General features: G+C 19.8%; 7 protein-coding genes across 7 annotated transcripts in view; 4 read left to right on the top strand and 3 right to left on the bottom strand.

Moving 5' to 3' along the window:
• Nucleotides 1-6083, top strand: part of PF3D7_0603600 (AT-rich interactive domain-containing protein, putative) — a gene marked incomplete at both ends in the record, with an annotated part of 7526 nt that extends 1443 nt beyond the window's left edge. Inside the window, 3 exons of the mRNA XM_960933.1 lie at nucleotides 1-654; nucleotides 813-5669; nucleotides 5931-6083. The exon at nucleotides 1-654 is cut by the window's left edge and continues 1443 nt beyond it. Coding sequence (XP_966026.1) covers nucleotides 1-654; nucleotides 813-5669; nucleotides 5931-6083 — 5664 coding nt within the window. The remainder of the gene's footprint in view (nucleotides 655-812; nucleotides 5670-5930) is intronic.
• Nucleotides 6084-6982: 899 nt separating this feature from the next.
• PF3D7_0603500 (cation/H+ antiporter) lies at nucleotides 6983-8308 on the bottom strand (the record flags this gene model as incomplete). The annotated part of the gene is made up of 1 exon (XM_960932.1): nucleotides 6983-8308. The coding sequence occupies one exon, from the start codon at nucleotides 8306-8308 to the stop codon at nucleotides 6983-6985; it is 1326 nt and encodes a 441-aa protein (XP_966025.1).
• A 2731-nt stretch (nucleotides 8309-11039) lies between these two features.
• Nucleotides 11040-14351, top strand: PF3D7_0603400 (trophozoite exported protein 1; the record flags this gene model as incomplete). The annotated part of the gene is made up of 1 exon (XM_960931.1): nucleotides 11040-14351. One exon carries the CDS (start codon nucleotides 11040-11042, stop codon nucleotides 14349-14351), a length of 3312 nt encoding a protein of 1103 aa, XP_966024.1.
• A 1111-nt stretch (nucleotides 14352-15462) lies between these two features.
• Nucleotides 15463-17172, top strand: PF3D7_0603300 (dihydroorotate dehydrogenase; the record flags this gene model as incomplete). Its single annotated transcript, XM_960930.1, has 1 exon — nucleotides 15463-17172. The coding sequence occupies one exon, from the start codon at nucleotides 15463-15465 to the stop codon at nucleotides 17170-17172; it is 1710 nt and encodes a 569-aa protein (XP_966023.1).
• A 292-nt stretch (nucleotides 17173-17464) lies between these two features.
• Nucleotides 17465-18880, bottom strand: PF3D7_0603200 (mitochondrial chaperone BCS1, putative; the record flags this gene model as incomplete). The annotated part of the gene is made up of 1 exon (XM_960929.1): nucleotides 17465-18880. One exon carries the CDS (start codon nucleotides 18878-18880, stop codon nucleotides 17465-17467), a length of 1416 nt encoding a protein of 471 aa, XP_966022.1.
• A 1804-nt stretch (nucleotides 18881-20684) lies between these two features.
• On the top strand, nucleotides 20685-22043 carry PF3D7_0603100 (RNA-binding protein, putative; the record flags this gene model as incomplete). The annotated part of the gene is made up of 1 exon (XM_960928.1): nucleotides 20685-22043. The coding sequence occupies one exon, from the start codon at nucleotides 20685-20687 to the stop codon at nucleotides 22041-22043; it is 1359 nt and encodes a 452-aa protein (XP_966021.1).
• A 1045-nt stretch (nucleotides 22044-23088) lies between these two features.
• On the bottom strand, nucleotides 23089-24867 carry PF3D7_0603000 (conserved Plasmodium protein, unknown function; the record flags this gene model as incomplete). Its single annotated transcript, XM_960927.1, has 1 exon — nucleotides 23089-24867. One exon carries the CDS (start codon nucleotides 24865-24867, stop codon nucleotides 23089-23091), a length of 1779 nt encoding a protein of 592 aa, XP_966020.1.
• Nucleotides 24868-25000: the final 133 nt, after the last annotated feature.

Raw genomic sequence — 25000 nt, 5'->3', positions numbered from 1 at the left:
ATGTCAAAATACTTTAAGCAAACATATATGGGAATGATGAACAATGGAAATGGGAATGGATATGGAAATGTGTTATATGATAATACTTATATGAATTATTATAATAATATGTATATGGGATATAATAATTATTATAATAATAAATATATGGGATATAATAATAATATGGTGAGAGATAATTTAAAGACGAACAAGATAAATGATTATAAAAAGGTTATACGAAAACTTAAAGAAAATAAATGTATAGATATATATAGGATACTATTATCTATTCATCGAAGAAAAGAAAAAGTTGCTGATTTTATTTTTTGTTTAAATTTGTTTTATTCTATATCAATGATGAAGGATATAATATCACTAAAACAAATAAACATAATCATATGTTTACTTATAGTTACGTTAGAAGATATATTAAAAATTTTTTATCATAATTTTAATTTTAAAAAGAGATCACTTAACATTATGATTGAATCTTTTTCCGAATATTTATTAGATAATGAGGAAGTACAAATATTGGAATTTTTCCAGAAATTAAATAATGAAAATGTTGTGAGTGATAAGGATAACTATATATTGTCTAGATTTAACAAAATGATTGATGAAAGGATTAAGGATGTGCTTAAGCAAAAAAAACGGAAAAACATCTATCAGCAGGTAAAAAATGTTATATATATATATATATATATATCTGATATTCTTGACATATATGTTTTTTATTTTTTATTTTTTATTTTTTATTTTATTTTTATTTGTTATTTTATTTTTATTTTTATTTTATTTTTATATTTTATTTTTATTTTTCATTTTTATAGGAAATCATAAAAGATTTCATTATTGATAATGAAAAACCTTTAGATGAAAATGGTAAGAATAGTGTAGATATAATAAAAAGTTTATCCCATGAAGAAATAAATATTATGGACATTTTTAGGTTGTATTCATTTTATGATTACTATCGCAAATATAAGAAAAGAAAAGTAAAAAAAATAAAAAATAAGGATACGAGCAGAAATAGAAAGGGAAGTAATAATATGATAAGCAACAAAATGAAGAAAATACACATATTAAGTGAAGATGATAATAAGCGGAATATTAATGTAGATAAAAGAAAAGGTCATAATATGGATAATAATAAAAATATAGCTTCTCAGAGTTGTGAATGTAATTCTAATGGATATAGTAGTTTAAATAGTTCTGATATAGAACATTTATTTAGTAAGAAAAAAAAGAAAAGATGTAGTTTTAATATATATAAAGATAAGAAAGAGAAAAAAGAATATTTAGCACAGAAAAGTTGTTTTGAATTTGTATATCTTATTTTATACATTTTGAATAATTTATTTTTAATTGATGAATATAATTTATATTTTTCAAATATAAAAATATATTATAAAAAGGATAAATATCAAAAGATGAAGAATATAAATAATAATAAGTCAAGTTGTAATATGGTAAAGAATGATAATATTATAAAGAATAAAGAACAAATTCAAAAGGATAATAATAAAAAGAAAAATGAGAATATAACTAATGATACTATTATGTGTAATAAGAGAAAAATATTCAAACATAATGAAAAAGTTGATGATGATTATTATTATTATTATAATAGAGATGGTAATATTAAGAGATCTAATTATTGCTTTAATAATTGTATAGATACAACATATAGTAATAATAATATATTTTTAAGAAAAAGAGATTGTGAAAAGAATAATATTATTGTAGATGATGATATTTCTTGTATTTATGTTTCAGATCATTTGGTATCCTCTTCATCATGTTCTTCTTCATCTATTAATAGCATGTACAGTTATAAAAAGGCAAAGGGAAGTAATAAAAAAATTAATAGAGGAATAACAAGATCTTATGCAAAAATATTAAATGACAAGAAAACAAAGAATGTAGAAAATATAGAATGTGCAAGAAAAGTAGGAAATGATAACCAAGAAAATAATAATTTTTTTTCCAAGGAAGGTAGAATATCAAATACAAGGGATGTTATTAAAAATGAAGAGAAGCATAGTAAGAAACATTTTAATATTTTACAGAAAAAGAGGGGACACATGAACATATATTGTGAACAAAATAATAATATTATGGGAAAAAAGAAGAAACAAAAATATAATATTGTGAATGATAAATTTTATTCAAATTATGATGATTCATCAGCTTTTGTTGATTGGTTTAATAGTGGTACATTTATAAAAGATAGCATTTCAACGATTGGTGATACAAAAATGGATGTACATAAACTTAATTACATTCCTATAAATAATTATAAAATAAATAAAAATAATAATATAAATGAGGGTGTGCCATCTTATTATTTAGAATATAATTTGGATAAATTATATGGGAAATATTGGAAAAAGGGTGGTAAAAAAAATTATACTTTTTCATTATTGGAATATGAAAAAATAAGTAATGATCCACGTGGTATATATATAGATCATAAAAGAAAAGAAAAAAATGATAAGGGTGTTAATAATGGTTTTACAAATTGTCGTAGGAATTTTACGTACCCATTAATTAATGGAACTTTTGATGATATAAGCATAAAATGTTATGGAAAAAAAAATATAACTGAAGTTTATAATACATGTGATAATATTAAAAAGAAACAAAATATTAATTATCTTATGAATAAAACATTTGTAAATGACACAAATGAAAATGTTTACAGTTCATTTTTTAATACGACTAATTTTAATACTCCAAATAATGACACTACGAATTATGATAATATTGGTTATAACTATATTGTTACTAATTATAACACACCACATGTTTGTAATAATAATACTGTGTGGAATCAGAATGGGGATTATTCAGAACTTTGTACTATTGAAAAGCACTTAAATAATACAAATTTGAGATGTGAAATGAATGGTATTAACTATATTGATGATGTGAATAATATGAACTATGTGGATGATGTGAATGACATGGGTTACATGAACAATGTGAATAATATTAATAGTATGAATAGTATGAATAATATTAATAGTATTAATAGTATGAACAATATGAACACTATGAATAGTATGAATAGTATGCATAATATGAATAGTATGAATAGTATGTATAATATGAATAGTATGAATAGTATGAATAGTTTAAATAATGTGAACAATATGATCAATATGTATGACATGAATAACAATTTGTATGTCCTTAATAATTATTATGATGATATGAATTATTACAATATTCCAATGAATAGTTATAACGAATGCTACAAAAATGAAACGTTTTTTCCTATGTGTCATAATAATAATTGTTACTATAATAATTTGGATAATATAAATGATAAGACAAATGATGAAATATTAAATGATGAAATTATATTAAATAATAATTATTCCACTGGTGATAATTTGTTTTGTCATAATTGTTGTGATGGAATGTCAAATAAAGCATCTAGTATCGAATGGGACCATAAAAATAATATTATAAAAAATAAGAAAGAAGGAATTGATTTTACAGATGAAAATGTTTTAAAAGATAATAATAAAAATTGTGAAACAAATAATAAAGAAGAATGTAGGAAGTTTTACAGAGATCTTAAAAATGAAATGTATGAAGATATGAAAAAGATTTTCCATCGAAATAAAATTAAAAAAAATCAATACAAATTAATGCATTATTTAGATATAAGTAAATTCATAAGTATCTTTGAAATTATCCTTTTGAAAAATTTGGAAAATATTTTATATTACGAAAAAGTTGTTGAAAATATTTATATGAATATGTTCATATGTATTGATATATTAAATAACGAGTTTGATAAAAATATTTCTCTAAAATATGTATTTTTTCCTATCTGCTTTTTTGGATATGAAAAGAAGCTGAAAGTTGTTGTACATATGAATGAGAAAAATAAGGTCTTCGTAAAATCCAAATATTTAACTAGGGAGAGCACTAAATTGGATACTTCAAAGATTAAAAATGAAAGGAGACATAAAAAAGTAAGTGATGATAAAAATGAGTATTTGATTTGTATGGAAGAGAAACATAGTTCACATGATAAAGACACTAATCGTTTATGTACAAGTACTAATAAAACAAAGGACCTCTTATTAAAAGACGACGTTTTTAAAGAGAATGAAAAAAACGATCAAAATCATAATAATAGTAATAATAATATAGACACATCTGTGAAAGATAAAAATAAGGATAATAAATTATTTACTAGAAAAAAATATGATTATACAATAAATGAACATAATAATAAAATTTATAATTGTGAAAATGCTAAAGAATTAAATAAAAATAAGATCTGCAGAAAAAAAATAAATGGAAATGAATATAAAGATATGATGAAAACTTTGTTTTTAAAAATTTTCAAAAAGAATAATGATAAATATAATATATATAAAAGGATTGATTATAAATATTTAAAGAAAAATTATCATTATAATATGAATGTTGGTCATAAATTTTGTAAAGAAAAATATAAATATAAAAAGAGCATAATATTATATTTACATGAAATAACAAAAAAAACTCTGTTGAAAGTATATAAACGTGTTAATATTTGTTTAAATATAGCTACATTATCTTTAAATATATTAGCACATATTTTATATTTAATACCTAAGAAAATGTTTATGGCATCATTTATACCTTCTATATTAAATAAAATAATAAATGTAAAATGTCTATACACTTATTTAAATGTACCGTTATGTATATTAAATTATAATGGTTTTCTATTTTTAGAAACTATGATGAAATTTATTATCCAAATGGTTGTAAATAAAACCATTCCTTTGCATTCGTATATGTTTTCATATTTACGTTTATGTACTGTTCCGTTATATATATATTTATATTTTGACATTCCTTTATCTCACACGTTGATTTTAACATCTTTATCTTCGCTTTATCATTTAATAACTTATGACCCTCACTTTTTAGCAACAGGAATGTTAAGGAAAAGGCAACCCTCAAAAAATTCATTTAAGTTTAACAAAAAAGGATATGAAAATACTTATGGAAAGAAAAAAACACAAAATAATAAAAGGGGAAAAGTTTGTAATAATATTACAGATATGGGGACTTTTAAAAGAAAGGGAGCAAAGAGAAATTACAGAATAAATAAATTAAGTATGGAAAGAAAAGAACTTTTAGATAATACGTTTTTAATAACTATTATATTATTTTTAAAAAAATCTATATATTTTAAAAGCATATTTAATTGTGGTAATATAAATGAGAAAGAAGAGTTAATAGCAGATAGTAAAAAAGTAAAGATGATATTAAAAAAATGGAACTTGTCAAATCTAAAGGAAGAAAATGAAAAAGAGAAACCAGAACAAAAAAATGAGGACAACCAATTCATTAATGAAAAGGATAAATTATATTTTTCTAATATAGAAAATAAAGTTTTTTATTTACATGATAATTTACTTTTATATGCATTAGATAATTTAACAATATCAAATAATGCTAAAGATAGGAAAATGTGTGAAAATATAAAAAAACAATATATTAATAAAAATGTAGCATCAAATGATCTTTTATGTGATTTTTTTAATTCTGGAAATTCAAAAATTCAAAAATTGAGTATATATTGTCATTCAATAGTTTCTATTCTATTATTTCTGTCTTCTCATCCAATGTTATGGGAGTGTATATCATCTCACATACCCCTAATCACACAGGTAATATAAAAAAAATATATATATATATATATATATATATATATATAAATTAAAATTATTTATTGTTTATTGTTCATTGTTTATTATTTATTGTTTATTATTTATTGTTCATTATTTATTATTTATTGTTTATTATTTATTGTTCATTATTTATTATTTATTGTTCATTATTTATTGTTCATTATTTATTGTTCATTATTTATTGTCTATTGTTTATTATTTATTATTATTTATTGTTTTTTTTTTTTTTTTTTTCCTTAGATGGCATTTATTCCGACAGACATTAGATGTTCCTTGTGGATAATTTTAAAAGAGTATCATTTCAGAAGCTTATCTAAGAAAAAAAAAAAGAAAAAGAAAGGTACCAATTATTATTTTAATTCAAAGTTGGTAAAGGTTGAAAAGATTAAATGATTTAAAGAATTTTTTTAAAATGTGTGTAATAAATTATATTTCCATTTCATTTTTTTATATTCTCCCCAATAAATAAATAAATAAATATATACATATATACATATTAATATTGATATTGATAGATATGTGCATATTTTTATTATATAATATTTTTTTATCTTTCCATATTAACGAGCCGTTAAAAAAAAAAAAAAAATATAATAAATTAATCATAAAAGGATATATAAATTGTTTATTGTTTTTCACTTATAAAGTGAATTCTGTATAGACTTGATTTGATTAGATTTGATTAGATTTGATTAGATTTTATTTTGATTATAATTCTTGGAATGAAATCAAGACAATAACATTTTCTTATATATATATGTATATATTTATGTAACATATATTAAAATAATAATATTTTAATATTCATATGTATTATTAACAATTTGAACTAAAAAATAACATATAGTCTATAATTTTTTATAAAGTTTTGTGAATTAAAAATATAATTATATATATAAATATATATATATATATATATGTGGGCATGTTTTTGAAAGAAACAATGTAATATTAAAAATTACACGATACTATTTAGTAAATCTCATTATATAAAAATACAAAAAATTCATAAATAATATTTATGTATAAGTAACAAAAAAAAAAAAAAAATAAATAATATAAAAATATAAATAAAAATATAAATAGAAAGAATAAGGAATAAATAAGGTATATAAAAAACATTATTTATATAATATTAAAAACAACTATTTATATTTACATAAATAAATGGGTATAAGGTATTAAATAATATATATATATATATATGTATATTTTTTTGTACGTATTTATGTGTGTGTATATATTTTATCTTTTTATAAGGTGGTGATTAGAATATAAGAAAAAAAAAAGAATTATGATGTATCAAACCAGAAAACAACACCAACAATAAGATAAGCTGAGATTAATAAAACTCCTTCTAACCAATTGCTTTCTCCATCTTGTACAATAGCCATAGTGACAATAACGGATATGACTAGAATAACAGTAGAAAGTGGGGAAAAGGCTAGAGTCATGGGTTTGTTTAATATCCATCCAAATAATACGGTTACAGGTACAACAAAAAGAGCTATTTGTGCAGAAGATCCAACAGCTACTCCCATAGTTAAATCAACTTTATTTTTCATTGCTACAGTAACAGCTGTTAAATGTTCTGTAGCATTACCGACAACAGGTAAAAGTATAACTCCTATAAAATTTTCTGATATATTATAATATTTAATAACTGAATCTATTGAATAAATAAGGAATTCTGAATGTATACTTACCAAGAGAGTAATTAATATTAAAAAGATCGATCCTGATATAACAGATAATTGAGGAATTTCTTCAGTCATTTCTTTATCTTGGAATAGAGAAATATGCGTATATAATTGAAATAATAGAAATAAACAATATGTTACAAATATTAAAACAGCTGTTATTCTTGACACCTTTAGGATAACGTCTAAATTATTATTAGTTGTAAATGATGATACTGTTGGTATAGTTATAGCTAGACTAGATAATAATAAAAGAGATGTACTACATGTTGCTCCTTTCTCATTAAATTTTTGTATATGATGATATAAACCTCCTGCAAAAAATGACATACCTAAAACCAAAAGTAAATTAGATAAGATACTTCCAAGAAGAGTACCTTGAACAACATTTATTAATCCAGCATTCAAAGCTTGAATAGAAAAAATCATTTCCATTAAATTACCAAACGTAGCATTTAATAATCCTCCAATAATTTCTCCTGTATGTAATGCTAAATCTTCAGTTACATGACCCATAAGAGCAGATAAGGGTATTAATACCATAAAATTAAAAAAAAATATATATATATCTTTAAAACCAAAGAAATGACTTAATAATCCTATAGGTACAAATATTAATAAAACATTTAACTTACTATTTAACATATTTTGCATTCCATAAATATCTGATTTTCTAGGATAATAAAAAGGTAACGTTTCTTCTAAATCATACACTTTTGTTAATTCATCATCATACATACCTGCTGGCATTTTGTTATTACATAATAATTGTAAATGTAAATTTCTATTTCGTATTAAATTGGTATCCTTAAGTCCGTTTACATTTTTCATATTTTTCATAGGGGGCACATTTTTATTTAACGGTTGTGAAATTGTACGCCTTACATAAGACGTCGCACGAACTCTACCCATAACCATTTTTCAAACGATAAAATATAAGTATGTAAAAAAAATAAATGAATAAACAAAAAAAAAAAAAAAAATTACATAAATAATAAATATATATATATATATATATATATATATATATAATATTGTGTGAAAAAAATGAAGGAATAAAAGTTAAGCATATGAACAATGTTATACATACATAATACAATAAGGTTGAAATGATATTTCAAATTATTTAATTATAAGGATGTTAAATATTTATATAAAATAGTAATAAATAAATAAATTAATAAATAAATGGGTAAGTCTAAAATATATGAAAAGGATATACTACCATATTATCATTTGATAAATATATATATTATCCTTTTTTTTTTTTTTTTTTTTTTTTTTTTTTAATATATTAAATATAAAAATATGGATTAATATTTCTATTTTTGCTCTAAAAATATAAAAAGGATATACAATTATATAATTGATCCATATAAACTTTCTTAATTTTCAATTTGTAAAAAATAAATTTAATATTTATAATAATTGTAATATTTTTGTTTACACATTGGTATATATATATATATATATATATATATGTATATATTTACTTTTTTTTTTTTTTCGTTTCTTAAAAATTACTGAAAAAAAAAAAGAAAAGAAAAAAAAAAAAATGCATATATTTTCCATAAAAAAACCATTTGATATTTATTTTCCTGAGTACAGAGAAGTAATAAAAAGGTCTTCATTTTATGTAAACATTTAAAATATTTTTTGATAACATATGATTATGTTTATAAGAAATATCGAGAGAAAATATATATATTTTTTGTACTTTTTTTTTATTAATGAATTATGACAAAGTGTTAATATTATATATATATATATTTATATATATTTATATATCCTATGAGAATACTCGATATCTCGTTTCTCCTAAATATACATGTTTTATTTTATTTTATTATTATTTTATTTTTTTCTTTTTTATCATATTATTATAACATATTAATAATATTATTTAAAAAATAATTAGAATATTTCTTATTTTCCTCATTAAGTAGGAAAATATAATTTCATATAAGATGAGCCATTATGATTAGAAGTATACTATACTAAAATGTACTATATTGTAATTTTATATTTTTTACAAAAAAAAAAAAAAATAGTAAAAGTGGGTTTATGAAAATATTTATAAATTTTTTTATACTATAAATAATTAAATCATAAGTAAGGGAAGGCAATTGTGTCCTTTCCTTTTAATAATATATATATATATATATATATATATATATATGAATTTATATATTTATTTATTTATATATTTATTTATTTATTTACATGAGAGCAAATGTTATCTTTTCTGTGTCTAAAAATGTACGGGAATATATAAAAGTAAGATCTCTTGAATATATGTAAAATGATAATTCAAGTAAACTTCATGTAAATTATAAATATTAAAAATGTTGTGGACACAAATATATATTATATATATTATATATATAAGATATGTTAGATATGGTTTAGTACTAATAATAAAGAGGTACAAATATATAAGGACATATATAAATATTTATGTTTACATATACTAATTTACTAAAATAAATAAGTTGATAAAAACGGAAAAATATTGAAAGGTGGAAATAAAAAAGAAAAAGGGATTATATATAAATATATATACAAATATTGTTTTTTAAGAATATCTTTACAAATTTACAGATATAAAAAAAAAAAAAATAATAATAAAAACAAATAAAACTATATATATATATGTATATATTAATATGAAACCTTAATAATATATTTAATTTACTTTTTTATAAGATATACCGTTCTTTTTTTTTTTTTTTGCAAATACGAAAAGAATAATATATATATATATATATATATTTATTTATTTATTTAACAAAACAATAATTTATATAAATATATATATATATATATATATATCTTTATTTATTATATAAAATTTTTAAATTAAGAAAAAAATAAAATAATATAAAATAAATAATACACCAATTAAATATTATGTATATTATATAAGTTCATTATGTTAATTTTTTAAATATATATATATATATATATATATATATTTATTTATTTATTTATATATAATAATGACTGAAGGAAAAACCCATATCTATTTTCTTCTTATCGAATAAAGGAAAAAAAAAAAAAAAAAAAAAAAAAAAGATGATGTGAAATTATTATATAGGGTTTTTTCATTTTATTTAATTTTTTTTTTTATATAAAAAATATGGAAACATAAATAAATAAATAATATATATATTAATTATATTTATTTTTACAAATATTTTTATTTTTTATTATTTGGAAAAAAAGTAAATTGTTTTATGTTCCATAATATATATATATATATGTATATAATTTTATTTATTTATATAGATGAAGTATAGAACTTTTTTTGATATATCTAATGAAAAGAAAAAATTAAGAAAATTTAAACATATTTATTAAACATTTTTTATGTATATATGTTTAAATCTTTATGATTGTATTATTTTTATAAGAACCCTTCAAATTATGTAGCGGCTTATGTTCACCAAAAAAGAAAAAAGAAAAATAATTTCCCGATCACGATAAAATATATAAGTGTATTTTATGGTATATATTTTTTATGCCTAATTTTTATATACATGATATAATAACATCTTTTTGGTTTTCCATATCTAACATATATATATATATATATATATGTACATATTTTATAATATCTTTTTTTTGTTTGTTTTCGATTTATAAAATAATGAGTAATAAGAAAAGAAGTAAAAATGAAAATGACGAATCAACATCATTACCTTTAGAAAATTCCGAGTTATTAATCGAATATATACATAATTTAAAGAGCTGTTTAAATGTATATAGGCGAGAGATCCAGGAAAAGAATAAATATATTAGTATCATAAAGAATGATTTAAGTTTTCACGAATGTATATTAACAAATGTAAATGTTGTATGGAGTGTATTTAATAACGATTTATTAAACCTGCTATGTAATAATGAACAAAAAGAAGAAGGGGAAGAAATAATAAAACAAAGAAACATAGGTGATGAGATAAATGAATATAATAATTTAACAAAATTACAAAATGATGAAAATATAAAAAACAATAATATGATTAAAGAAGATCTTGAAGATGATGCCAATCAGAATATTTTGATGAAATCACCTTATTATAATATAGAAAATTTTTTACAAGTTTTTTTAAAATATATTAATAAGAAGAAGAAAAAGGTAAAGGTAAAGGTAAAGGATGAAGGTAAGAAAGAAAAAATAGAGGACAAAAAATACGAGCAAGATGACGAAGAAGAAAATGAAGAAGAGGAGGAGGAGGAAGAAGAAGAAGAAGGAGAAGAAGAAAATAAAGAGGATGAAGAATTTTTCAAAACATTTGTATCTTTTAATTTGTATCATAATAACAATGAAAAGAATATATCATATGATAAAAATTTAGTTAAACAAGAAAATGATAATAAAGATGAAGCACGTGGTAACGATAACATGTGTGGTAATTATGATATACATAATGAGAGAGGGGAAATGTTAGATAAGGGTAAATCTTATTCAGGTGACGAAAAAATAAATACAAGTGATAATGCTAAATCATGTTCAGGTGACGAAAAAGTAATTACAAGCGATAATGGTAAATCTTATGATTATGTAAAAAATGAAAGTGAAGAACAAGAAGAAAAAGAAAATATGTTAAATAATAAAAAAAGAAGTTTGGAATGTAATCCAAATGAAGCGAAAAAAATTTGTTTCTCTTTAGAAGAGAAGATAGGAACTGTGCAAAGTGTAAAATTAAAGGAATATAATGAATTGAGTAAAGAAAATATTGAAAAAAATAAACATGATGATAATAACATTTGTAATTATCTTTCACACAATGAAGGTGAGAATGTAATAGAAAGGGAAGATAAATTATTTAATAAGCTGAATAATAAAAATTATAGAAATGAAGAAGAGAAAAAAAAAAATCAAATAAATTTTGATTATTTAAAAAAAAAAATTAAGAATAACCAAGATGTTTTTGAGGAAACGATACAAAAATGTTTTTTGATAAATTTAAAAAAGACATTAAATCTTATAAACAAAATTATGTATTTAAAAAATGTTGAATTTAGGAAATATAACTTAGATTATATTCGAAAAATAAATTATGAGAAATGTTTTTATTATAAAAATTATATTGATATAAAAAAGAAAATAAGCGAATTACAAAAGGATAACGAAAGTTTAAAAATTCAGGTAGATAGGCTAGAGAAAAAGAAGGCTACATTAATATACAAATTGAATAATGATAATATTCGTAAACATATTCTTGATAATAATATTAAAGATTATCAAAATGGTATTGATAATTCAAAGGTAAGTTATTTTGATGAAGGGGAGAACCCATATAACCGTAATAATAAAAATTATCGTACAGATAATAAGAATAGTGATGATAATAATAATAATAATAATTATTATTACAATAATTATAATAGTGATGATAATTATAATAGTGAGGATAATGAATATAATAATGGTAATTATCGATTTCGTAATAATTATAAGAAGGATTCTTTGAATGAAGATGATGTAAAAAAAAATCCTTTGAAGGTATGTCACAAAATTAACAGTGATTCTAATATTTTTGTTAATTTTGAAAATATTATAACAAAACAAAATATTATACATAGTGAACCATTTCGAAATTTATTAAAAGAATCTAATGAATTATATATTACATTAAAAGAGAAAGAAAAAGAAAATATTATTTTAAAAAATGAAATTCTAAAGATGGAAAATAAAAAGGATGAAGAATATGAACACTTATTAAATAATACCATTGAAGACAAGAAGGAATTAACTAGAAGTATTAAAGAATTAGAAATAAATATGATGACATGTAATATGGAAAAAGATAAAATAAGTAATAAAGTAAATACATTAGAATACGAAATAAATGTTTTAAAAAATATTGATAAGAATCAAACTATGCAATTACAACAAAAGGAAAATGATATTCTAAAGATGAAGTTGTATATTGAGAAATTAAAATTATCTGAGAAAAATTTAAAAGATAAAATTATTTTATTAGAAAATGAAAAGGATAAAATGTTGAGTGGTATACATATAAAAGATAATTCGTTTAATGAGGAGTCCAAAAGTGAGGAAGGCAAAATTCAGCTGAGAGATATTCAAAATGATAACGATGAAAAATATGATGATGAAAAAAAACGATTTAAAGAGTTATTTATAGAAAATCAGAAATTAAAAGAAGAATTGAACAAAAAAAGAAACGTCGAAGAGGAATTACACAGCTTAAGGAAAAATTATAATATCATTAATGAAGAAATTGAAGAAATAACAAAAGAATTTGAAAAAAAACAAGAACAAGTTGATGAAATGATATTACAAATAAAAAATAAAGAATTAGAATTATTGGATAAATTTAATAATAAAATGAATAAAGCGTATGTAGAAGAGAAATTAAAAGAATTAAAAAATACATATGAAGAAAAGATGAAACATATAAATAATATATATAAAAAACATGATGATTTTGTTAATATTTATTTAAATTTATTTTTTCAAGCAAGAAAAAATGCAATACTTTCTGATAGTCAAAGAGAAGAACAAATGAATTTATTTATAAAATTAAAAGATAAATATGATATCATATTTCAAAAAAAAATAGAATTAACAGATATTTTAAAAAATGTGTATGATTGTAATAAAAAATTAATAGGACATTGTCAAGATTTAGAAAAAGAAAATTCTACTCTTCAGAATAAACTATCTAACGAAATAAAGAATTCAAAAATGCTATCCAAAAATTTATCTAAAAATTCTGATGATCATTTATTAATTGAAGAAAATAATGAATTAAGAAGAAGATTAATTTGTAGTGTATGTATGGAAAACTTTAGAAATTATATTATTATCAAATGTGGTCATATTTATTGTAACAATTGTATATTCAATAATTTAAAAACAAGAAATAGAAAGTGTCCACAGTGTAAAGTACCATTTGATAAAAAGGATCTACAAAAAATTTTTCTCGACTAAACGGTGGATATGAATGTTAATATATGACACTATATATAAACATTGATACTGGCACGAATATGTAACCATATATATATATATATATATATGTACCCTTTTGTTTATACATTATTCTTATAATTAATCCATATCAGTAATGATATATGTTTTACCTCATTTAAAAATTTTAATTAATTTTTTTTCATTTTTTTAAAACACTCATATATTTAATAATATATATATATATATATATATTATATCATTATAAATTTTTTTTTTTTTTTTTTTTTTTTTTTTTTTTTTTTTTTTCATGATTTTATGTGTGTATTTTTAAAAAAATATTTTATATCTCCTTCATCATTTTTTTTTTTTTTTTTTTTTTTTTTTCAGTCTCTCACTCTCTCTATATATATATAATATGTTAAATTCCATATTTTCTTATTTAGTTTTTTTTTACATTTATACATTTTGTTTTTAAGGTATTATCCACATTTTTATATTTTTTAAAATACTGTTCAATTTTAAATAATAAATATAAATATATATATGTATATATATATTATATTTTTATTCATGTATTTATTTTGTAATCCTTCAATTGTTAATTCATTCATGAATATTTGGAAAATTACAAAATTGATTAACTTTTTGAAAATCCTATAAACGTTTTTTTTAATACGATACCTAATATAGATAAAATTTATATTATTGTATTTTTTTATAAAGAAAAATATATAAATATATATATGTATATATTTATTTATTATTTTATGTTAGAATTGTTAGGTGGTCAAAAAGGAGAAAAAAAAAAGTCAGTATTTTATGTGATGCATAATATATATATAGTAATATTTTGAAAGCGAAAAAAAAATTATATACATATATTAATATATATATATATATAATATATATATAATAAAATGTATTTAAAAATTTTATGTTTATAAAAATTATATGAAATAAAAATAATAATTGAAGGGCCATATATATTATTTTTTTTGAAAATTCCCATTTTGTATATAATTATTTAATATATATATATATATATATATATAATTCATTTATATATTTAAGAATTGTGTGATAGATAGCTCCAGTCGATTTCTTGTTACGATGATAATATTTTTAAAAAATGATCTCTAAATTGAAACCTCAATTTATGTTTTTACCAAAGAAACATATTTTAAGTTATTGTAGAAAGGATGTTTTAAATTTGTTTGAACAGAAGTTTTATTATACTAGCAAACGGAAAGAAAGTAATAATATGAAGAATGAATCTTTATTAAGATTAATTAATTATAATAGATATTATAATAAGATAGATTCTAATAATTATTATAATGGTGGAAAAATATTAAGTAATGATAGGCAATATATATATTCACCATTATGTGAATATAAAAAGAAAATAAATGATATATCATCATATGTATCTGTACCTTTTAAGATTAATATAAGAAATTTAGGTACTTCCAATTTTGTAAATAATAAGAAGGATGTACTTGATAATGATTATATTTATGAAAATATTAAAAAAGAAAAATCTAAGCATAAAAAAATAATATTTTTATTATTTGTTTCATTATTTGGATTATATGGTTTTTTTGAATCTTATAATCCTGAATTTTTTTTATATGATATATTTTTAAAATTCTGTTTAAAATATATTGATGGTGAAATATGTCATGACCTTTTTTTATTACTAGGAAAATATAATATATTACCATATGATACTAGTAATGATAGTATATATGCATGTACAAATATTAAACATCTTGATTTTATAAATCCATTCGGTGTTGCTGCAGGATTTGATAAAAACGGTGTATGTATAGATAGCATATTAAAATTAGGGTTTTCGTTTATCGAAATTGGTACCATAACCCCAAGGGGCCAAACGGGTAATGCAAAACCACGTATTTTTAGAGACGTTGAATCTAGAAGTATTATAAATTCATGTGGCTTTAATAATATGGGTTGTGACAAAGTTACAGAAAATTTAATACTTTTTCGTAAAAGACAAGAAGAAGATAAATTGTTAAGTAAACATATTGTAGGTGTCAGTATAGGTAAGAATAAAGATACTGTTAATATTGTAGATGATCTAAAATATTGTATTAATAAAATAGGAAGATACGCTGATTATATAGCTATTAATGTAAGCTCCCCTAATACACCTGGGTTAAGAGATAATCAAGAAGCTGGGAAGTTAAAAAATATAATTTTAAGTGTAAAAGAAGAAATAGATAATTTAGAAAAGAATAATATTATGAATGATGAAAGTACTTATAATGAAGATAATAAAATAGTAGAAAAAAAAAATAATTTTAATAAAAATAATAGTCACATGATGAAAGATGCTAAGGATAACTTCTTATGGTTTAATACAACAAAAAAGAAGCCCTTGGTTTTTGTTAAGTTAGCTCCAGATCTTAATCAAGAACAGAAAAAAGAAATTGCTGATGTATTACTTGAAACTAATATAGATGGTATGATTATTTCTAATACTACGACACAAATAAATGACATAAAAAGTTTTGAAAATAAAAAAGGAGGTGTTAGCGGAGCAAAACTAAAAGATATATCTACAAAATTTATATGTGAAATGTATAATTATACAAATAAACAAATACCCATTATTGCATCAGGAGGGATATTTAGTGGATTGGATGCTTTAGAAAAAATTGAAGCAGGTGCTTCAGTTTGTCAATTATATTCTTGTTTGGTTTTTAATGGTATGAAATCAGCTGTACAAATAAAAAGAGAATTGAATCACTTGCTATATCAAAGAGGATATTACAATTTAAAGGAGGCCATTGGCCGAAAGCATAGCAAAAGTTAATTAAACACGGGCGACACATAAGTGCGCAAAAAAAAAAAAATATATATATATATACATTTATATATTTTTTTTTTATGATGATATAATGAATTAATAATGTAAAAATGTTTTGGGGCTTAAATGTAATAGCCTTATTTTTAAATATTACACAAATGTATATATATATATATATATATATATATATGTATATTTTTTTTTTTTTTTTTTTTTTTTAAATGTTCGTGGATTTATTAAACAACTTGTCGTGTTTAACAACTTGGAACATTTTCAATTCCTGTAATTCATGTTATGGTTATTTTTTATTTTCCCTTGCTTGGGCATATGTTCTTACCCATTCTTCGGCATTTTGAACAGTTTTATAAGGATCTACCTTGGAAAATAAAAAGAAAGATTGTATTTCAGCCATGCTTAAGTTGAAGTCCTGGAATATTTTAGCGAATTTGTTGGAGAGTTCATGGTGTTCAGGAAAAAATCGAAGGAACATTTTTTTATATTGATAGATATTAGCATATGGTATAAGTATTTTCATATCTACTCTGCCTGGTCTTATTAAGGTAGGTGGTAATTTTTCAATATTATTTGTTGTCATAAAAATAATTCTTTCTTCTGTTGCAACAATACCATCTAAAGCATTTAATAATCCACTATATGAGACCCCTAATGTTTTGATTGTACTATGATTATTTGTGCCTGTAAAAATAGATGAATTTGATGACGAATTTTGATCATTATTCGTATATTTCATTATAGGATCATTAATAAAAATAAAATCAATATCTTCTAGTATTAAAATAGTTTTAGGTGGTATAGTTGCTAATAAATGTATAAATCTATCATCTGTTAAATATATATCATTAATATTTATAGTACATATATTAAAATCAAAATAACCAGCTAGGGCTGTTATAAGACTACTTTTTCCACAACCTGGTGGACCATGTAAAAGATAGCATCTTCTATAAGGTATCCCTTTATCAATATACCATTTACTTGAATTTAGAAATGTTTGAATATCATTTATTATATACTCGTTTAGATTTTCTGGTAAAATTACGGAATTTATTGGCCTTTTATTTTTGGGATTACCAAATGGCCTCCATTCTGGTCCAAAACTTTTATATACTAATGTTTTTCCTTCTTCTTTTTTTTCTATATATACTTTTGCATCATTTAATATTTTCTCAAATACATATTTTGACCATATAAAGGTACTTAATTTTATATTTTCAAAAGGCATTGATCTATTAACTTCAGATATCATATTTTTATCTCGGCTTCTTTCAACAAATATAAAATGATTATCGTAAAATAATAAATGATTTCCTACACTTGGTAAAAAGGAGAACAAAACATTCTTCTTATTTTTCTCATTTGTCATTTGTGTTTTTAAGCTTAAATGTCTGCTTATTACTCCTTTTTTTACTATGTATTCTAAAATCCAATAATAAGCATTATCATTAATAGTTATTTCAAGAGATGTAAATATATTTTTTTTTATAGTTTGATACACACAACTATTTAATCTATTCACTACAGTAACTAGAGCTCCTACAGATATAATACCAACACCTGCATTGAAATATTCATTTTTTCTTATATTTTTAAATATTGATTCAAAAAAACCACTATTCTCATCTATACTTAGATTTATATTTTTTTCGTTCTCCCCTAGACCTTCACCATTTTTTGTTCTTATCAATTTTTGCATTATTCATATTATACGTCGTATTAGAAATTAAGAAATATATATGTGAATATATATAAATAAATAAATATATATATATATATATATATATTTTTTTTTTATGTGTACTTGAGGAGTAATATTTTTATTTATATATTACTTTTTTCTCATTTTAGAAATAAATTTTTTTTTTTTTTTTTTTTTTTTGTCAATTGTGGGTTATTTTATAATGCGATAATATGTATACCAACATTTGAAATATTCCTATTTTTAAAATTGTATATATATATATGTTTTATTTTAATATATTTTTTTTTTTTTTTTAATTGGCAGTAATTTATTGTTATTTTATTTACCAGTAGGTATTATTATAATATAAATATTCTTTTATTTATTCCTATGGGTTGATATAAAAACAACTTGAATAATTTTTTTTAAAAGCACCTTTTTAAAAATTTCCTTGAAGTATTACAAAATACAGTATCATATTGAACTATTTGAACCATTTTATAAATTACATATTTAAAAGGAATAATATTTAGTGAAAATTATTTATTTAAAAAAAAGGAATTAACAGGGGTCATATAGAAGTGTATATATTATATATATATATATATAAAGGAAAAATATATTAAGTTGTGCTGGAACCATTTATATATTTTTATTTAAAAAAAAAGAAAAAGAATGAGAATATGAATGAATCATATATGTTACATGAATTGAAAGAAGGTCCTTTACAAATATGTATTTTTAGAAATTTTATAATTGAATCTTTATTTAATAATATGTATTATATAAATATATATAAATGTGTGTGTTAATATTACCGATTAATATAATTCTATATATTTAATAGGTGATATATATATATATATATATTATTTGATTTTCCCATATATGGACAGTTCTTAAACATAATTAATAAAAATTACAATTTTTAAAGAAATATATAAAAGTTAAAATAATATATAAACATATAACAAATCGATGATTTGAAGGAAAAAAAAAAAATAAAATGTGTGGAATATGATCATCTGATGATGTATGAATATAAGTTAAACTTTTCCTTTTTTTTTTTTTTTTTTTTAAATATTTATAAATTAATATATGATATTTCATTTGATCAATTTTATTTTTTTTTTTTCATTTTATTTTGTTTAATTAATTTTTTTTTTTTTTTTTAGTGAAGATACAGGGATTTACTTTTATGCGTTATAAAATATAAGAATGTGAAAAGTTATTTCATGAAACTTATACACAGCTTTGAAAATGTTTATTTATAATTATTTCTTAATAAATATATATCATATGCATATAAAGTATGTTATATTTATATATATTTTGTATAATGTTTATATGTATATATTATTATGTGTATGACACTTAAATAATAACGAAAAAAAAAAAAAAAATTATATACATATATATATATATATATGCGAGAATATGAAGTAAGCATATTTTTTCATATACTTAATTAAAAGGTTAAAGGTTATTAATATTTTAAAAATATAGTGATATTATATATATATATATATATATATATATTTATATTTATATTTATTTATTTATATTTATTTTAATATTTTGGGCTTGATTGAATTTTCATTACAAATAAATTTTTTTTTTTTTTTTTTTTTTTTTTAAAATAACACAAATATATACACTCTTTACCAATATATACACAGTTTACAAATATATACGTATGATTTTAAGTTAATAACTTAAAGAAATACAAAATATTACAAAGTATCCCTTTTGTGTGTTTAATGCTTGTGTAGGTTATGCTATTTTCTGACTTAAGTATTGTAGTAATAATAAGAAAACAATGAGTTCTTATAATAATGGTTTGAATAGGTCCAATAACTACGCTATGCAAAGTTATGAGAATAAAGGGAATGATATGAATCGTGTTAATAGTAATAGTAATAATAATATGTATTTTAAAGAAGACCGATATTATAGTAATAATTCGTTAATGTATAATAATAATATGAATAACTCTAATTATGATAACAATTATTATAATGGAAATTATGGGATGGTTAACCCATATATGAATAATATGGTATCTCCAAATTATTATAACAATGATACCCAATATATATTAAATAAGAAAACAGCAAGGATTTTATATATCTATAATATGACAAATGAATATAAAGATGAAAATTTTATATATAGTTTATGTTATATTTATGGAGATATTGAAAGTGTAAATTTTATGAAAGGAAAAAATTTATTTATTGTAAAATTTGTGTCTACTGATAGTGCTTTAAATGCCTATAAAAATTTACCAACTTATTTTAATAATGCTCAATTTGAATTAAGAAATGAATCGAAAAAAATTAGTTATTTTAACGACATGATTAATAGTAATAAATATGTGTCTCCAAATATAACAGAAAAGAAATTTTTATCTTTAAGTGCTGATAAAAGACAGGAAATTATGAATATTAAACAAAAGGAGTTATTAAGAAAATGTAATGATAAATTGAATGAATATATAAACATGTACAATGATAAAAATATAAATGAAGAAAATAAACAAAATCTGCAAACATTAATAAAACATATAAAAGCAAGAATTGAAGTCTTAAATAATAATCAATGTGGAAATGTGTATAATGGAATAAATGGTGGAAGTATTGACAATATAAATAATATGAATAATATGAACAATATGAATAATATGAACAATATGAACAATATGAACAATATGAACAATATGAACCATATGAACAATATGAATAATATGAACAATATGAACCATATGAACAATATGAACAATATGAACAATATGAACCATATGAACAATATGAACAATATGAACCATATGAACAATATAAATTATAATAATAACGATGGGTCCACTTACAATAATTACAATAACTTTACAAGAAATAATCAGAATAGTACTACTATAAAAATTAACTCATTAAACAATATTAGAGATAATGAAGAATTGAGCAAATATATTATAAACAACAATTCCATTTTTTTAAATGAAAATATATCATATTTTTCTTTATTTTCATTTGGTGAAAAATATGCTATTATAAAATATAATAATGAGAATATTGCAAAAATTGTTTTTGAGAATTGTAATATGTGTAATATTAATGTAGACTTTGTTCAGGACGATAATGATAATTATCAGTATAACGAAAACGAAGGAATGAACTAGAAAAAAAAAAAAAAAAAAATGAGAATTATATGGAGAATATATATAATTGTGAATATATAAATATAAATATAAATAGTTATATATGTTTATATATATATATATATATATATATAATATGCAAATGTGTAAAATATTTATTATAATAAAACGGGGAGATAATATAAGTATACATACATATATATATATATATATATATATATATAATTATTATTACTGTATACATTTTTTTTTATTTAATAAAGATTTTAAATAATTTTCTTACATCAATGCTATCATTCCATTGAAGGTAAAGTAATATCATATATATGGAGCACTATAATAATTTTATTATTTTATTATTTTATTGTTTTATTATTTTTTTTTTAATATTAGAAAAATGAAGAAATATATTATACATTAATATATATATATATATATATATATATATATATATAAGTGGCATATAAAGGGTAGGAGCATTTTTTATATGTATACTTGTGCAAATTTAAATGTATAAAACATTATATTGCTAGGTGTATGTATGAATATATATGATTTTCATTTTTTTTTTTTTTTTTTTTTTTTTTTTTATCGTTATCTTTTATATTTTTCGCTTAACCTTATACATTAATATTTTTTTATACAATTAGACACACACAAAAAGTATATATATTAAAATAATTTTTGAACGTTTGTTATATATATATATATATATATATTACATATTTTGAAGGATATTATTATATTTAAAAATGAATGAATAAATTTAGGGGTTATGTTTCTCTTATGAATAATTTATAAAATATGTATAATATAAATAACATAAAAAAAAGAAGAAAAAAAAAAAATTATATTATATTTAAGGTGTGTATGCACACGACTATTCCGTATGAACTATATTTTTCATAAAATAATTACTAAAAATAATTCAACGTTATGAAAACATAAAAAAGAAAAAAAAAATTTAAATGTAAATAAATAAATAAATAAATAAATATATCCATACATATATATATAATAATTTATATGAACAAAAGGTAATGTAGCCCATTTGTTTTTTCCATGATTATAAAAAATTATACATATTATCAATTGATTTTAACTTATAATTTTTATGACTTGTATCATTCTTTTGAATTGCATTTTTTTTTTTAATTTTATTATTATTTGTATGTTGATTATTAGTATTGTTTACTTTATTTTGTTTTTCTTTATTCATACCCATTAAAATCATATCATGTAGTTTTGAATTTGTTTGGTTCGTATATGTCGTGGATTCTTCATTTTGTGTAATATGATTTTTATGGTTTATGAAGTCATGTACACTTTTATTCTGATTATTTGATAATGTGAAATCTTTTTCTTCATCACTTGTATTATTATTTATAATGTGAGAAGAGTTTAATTTTTCGATTAGTATTTGTTCTTGTTGTTTTTTTTTTAGTAATATATCTGAGGTTTGTAAAACTTTGTCTATTAATATTCTATGTCCATTTATACTTCTAGAAGCATCTAATAATAGATCATTTTTATTTTTTTTTTTTTTTTTTTTTTTTTTTTTATTTCTTAAATTGGCACCAAATCCTCCTTTACCCCCTCTTAATCTAAATAACAAATAGATATCTAAGAATTCATCAAATATGTTAATATTGTATTTATTAATTTTTGTTTGTTTTTTCTTTTTAATAAGAATGAAATTGTTTTGTTTATCATAAGCAAGATTATTACTATTATAGGAATTGTTGTTATTATGATTGTTATTATGATTGTTATTATGATTGTTACCATTATTGTTATCATTATTGTTACCATTATTGTTACCATTATTATTATCATTATTGTTACCATTATTGTTACCATTATTGTTATCATTATTGTTACCATTATTATTATCATTATTATTATTATTGTTGTAACAAGTTGTACTTATGCTGCTACTACTACTACTGGTTGTATTTCTAGCACTTATGAAATGTCTTTCAACATTTTTATTATATTTTTTAAGTAGATAATTTTCATGTGTTTTTATTTTGTATTCATTAAATTTGTTTTTGATATTTTGTAAATAATAAGAATTTAATGGGAAGGTTATGATATCTTTATTATTAAAATCATTTTTTTTATAATGGTCTACAAAATTAACATAAGTATTATCATGTACTGGTGATAGGGATGCTGAATTATTTGATAAGGATACGATTTGAGAAATAGGAATATTATGTGTATTATAATTTTCACAGAAATAATTATCATATATAAATTTTTTATCTATAACAAATTCTTGATTATTATTAAGTAATACATTAGATATAATATTATAATGTGTAATATTCTCTTTTTTTTCATTTACAGAATTATATATTTTATTAAGGAATTCTTTTTTATTAGTATAAGAATTATTAATTAATATAGTATTTGATGGTAAATGATGTTTTTTATTATTTATATCATTATATGAACAACAAATTTCATGCATACTATTATTTGGATATGTTTGCATAGTATTCAATGATGTTGTATATGTATCATTATATTTTTTTATGTTATCTAGAAAATAATTAATTTTTTTTTCTTTTATATCTATATTGTTTCTTGCTAATAATTTTTTTGTTATATTAAATACTAGGTCAATTCTCTTTTTTTTTTTGAAAAATATATATTTTCGATTTATCACTAATCTAAATCTATCAATTGATAAATTAAAAAGTAAGTTAATTAGAAGATAAAAAAAGGCACTTGCATTTTTTTCTAATATCTTCCTCTCGTATTTATTAAGAAATTCCTTAATTTTTATCCTTTTGTTTATTATATTATTGCCTATGTGAATAATATAATTCGACGTCATTATAACGGCTACTATGAAAAATAATTGTATAATAAGGAAGAGTACAAGTAAATACACACATATATATGAAAATATATATATATATATATATATATATATATATATATATAAATATATTTATATTATGTATATA

The sequence above is a fragment of the Plasmodium falciparum genome (genome assembly GCF_000002765.6).
Source record: "Plasmodium falciparum 3D7 genome assembly, chromosome: 6".
Taxonomy (NCBI): domain Eukaryota; phylum Apicomplexa; class Aconoidasida; order Haemosporida; family Plasmodiidae; genus Plasmodium; species Plasmodium falciparum.
The sequence above is the reverse complement of the archived record's forward strand: the minus strand, read 5'-3'. Positions and strand labels throughout refer to the sequence as shown.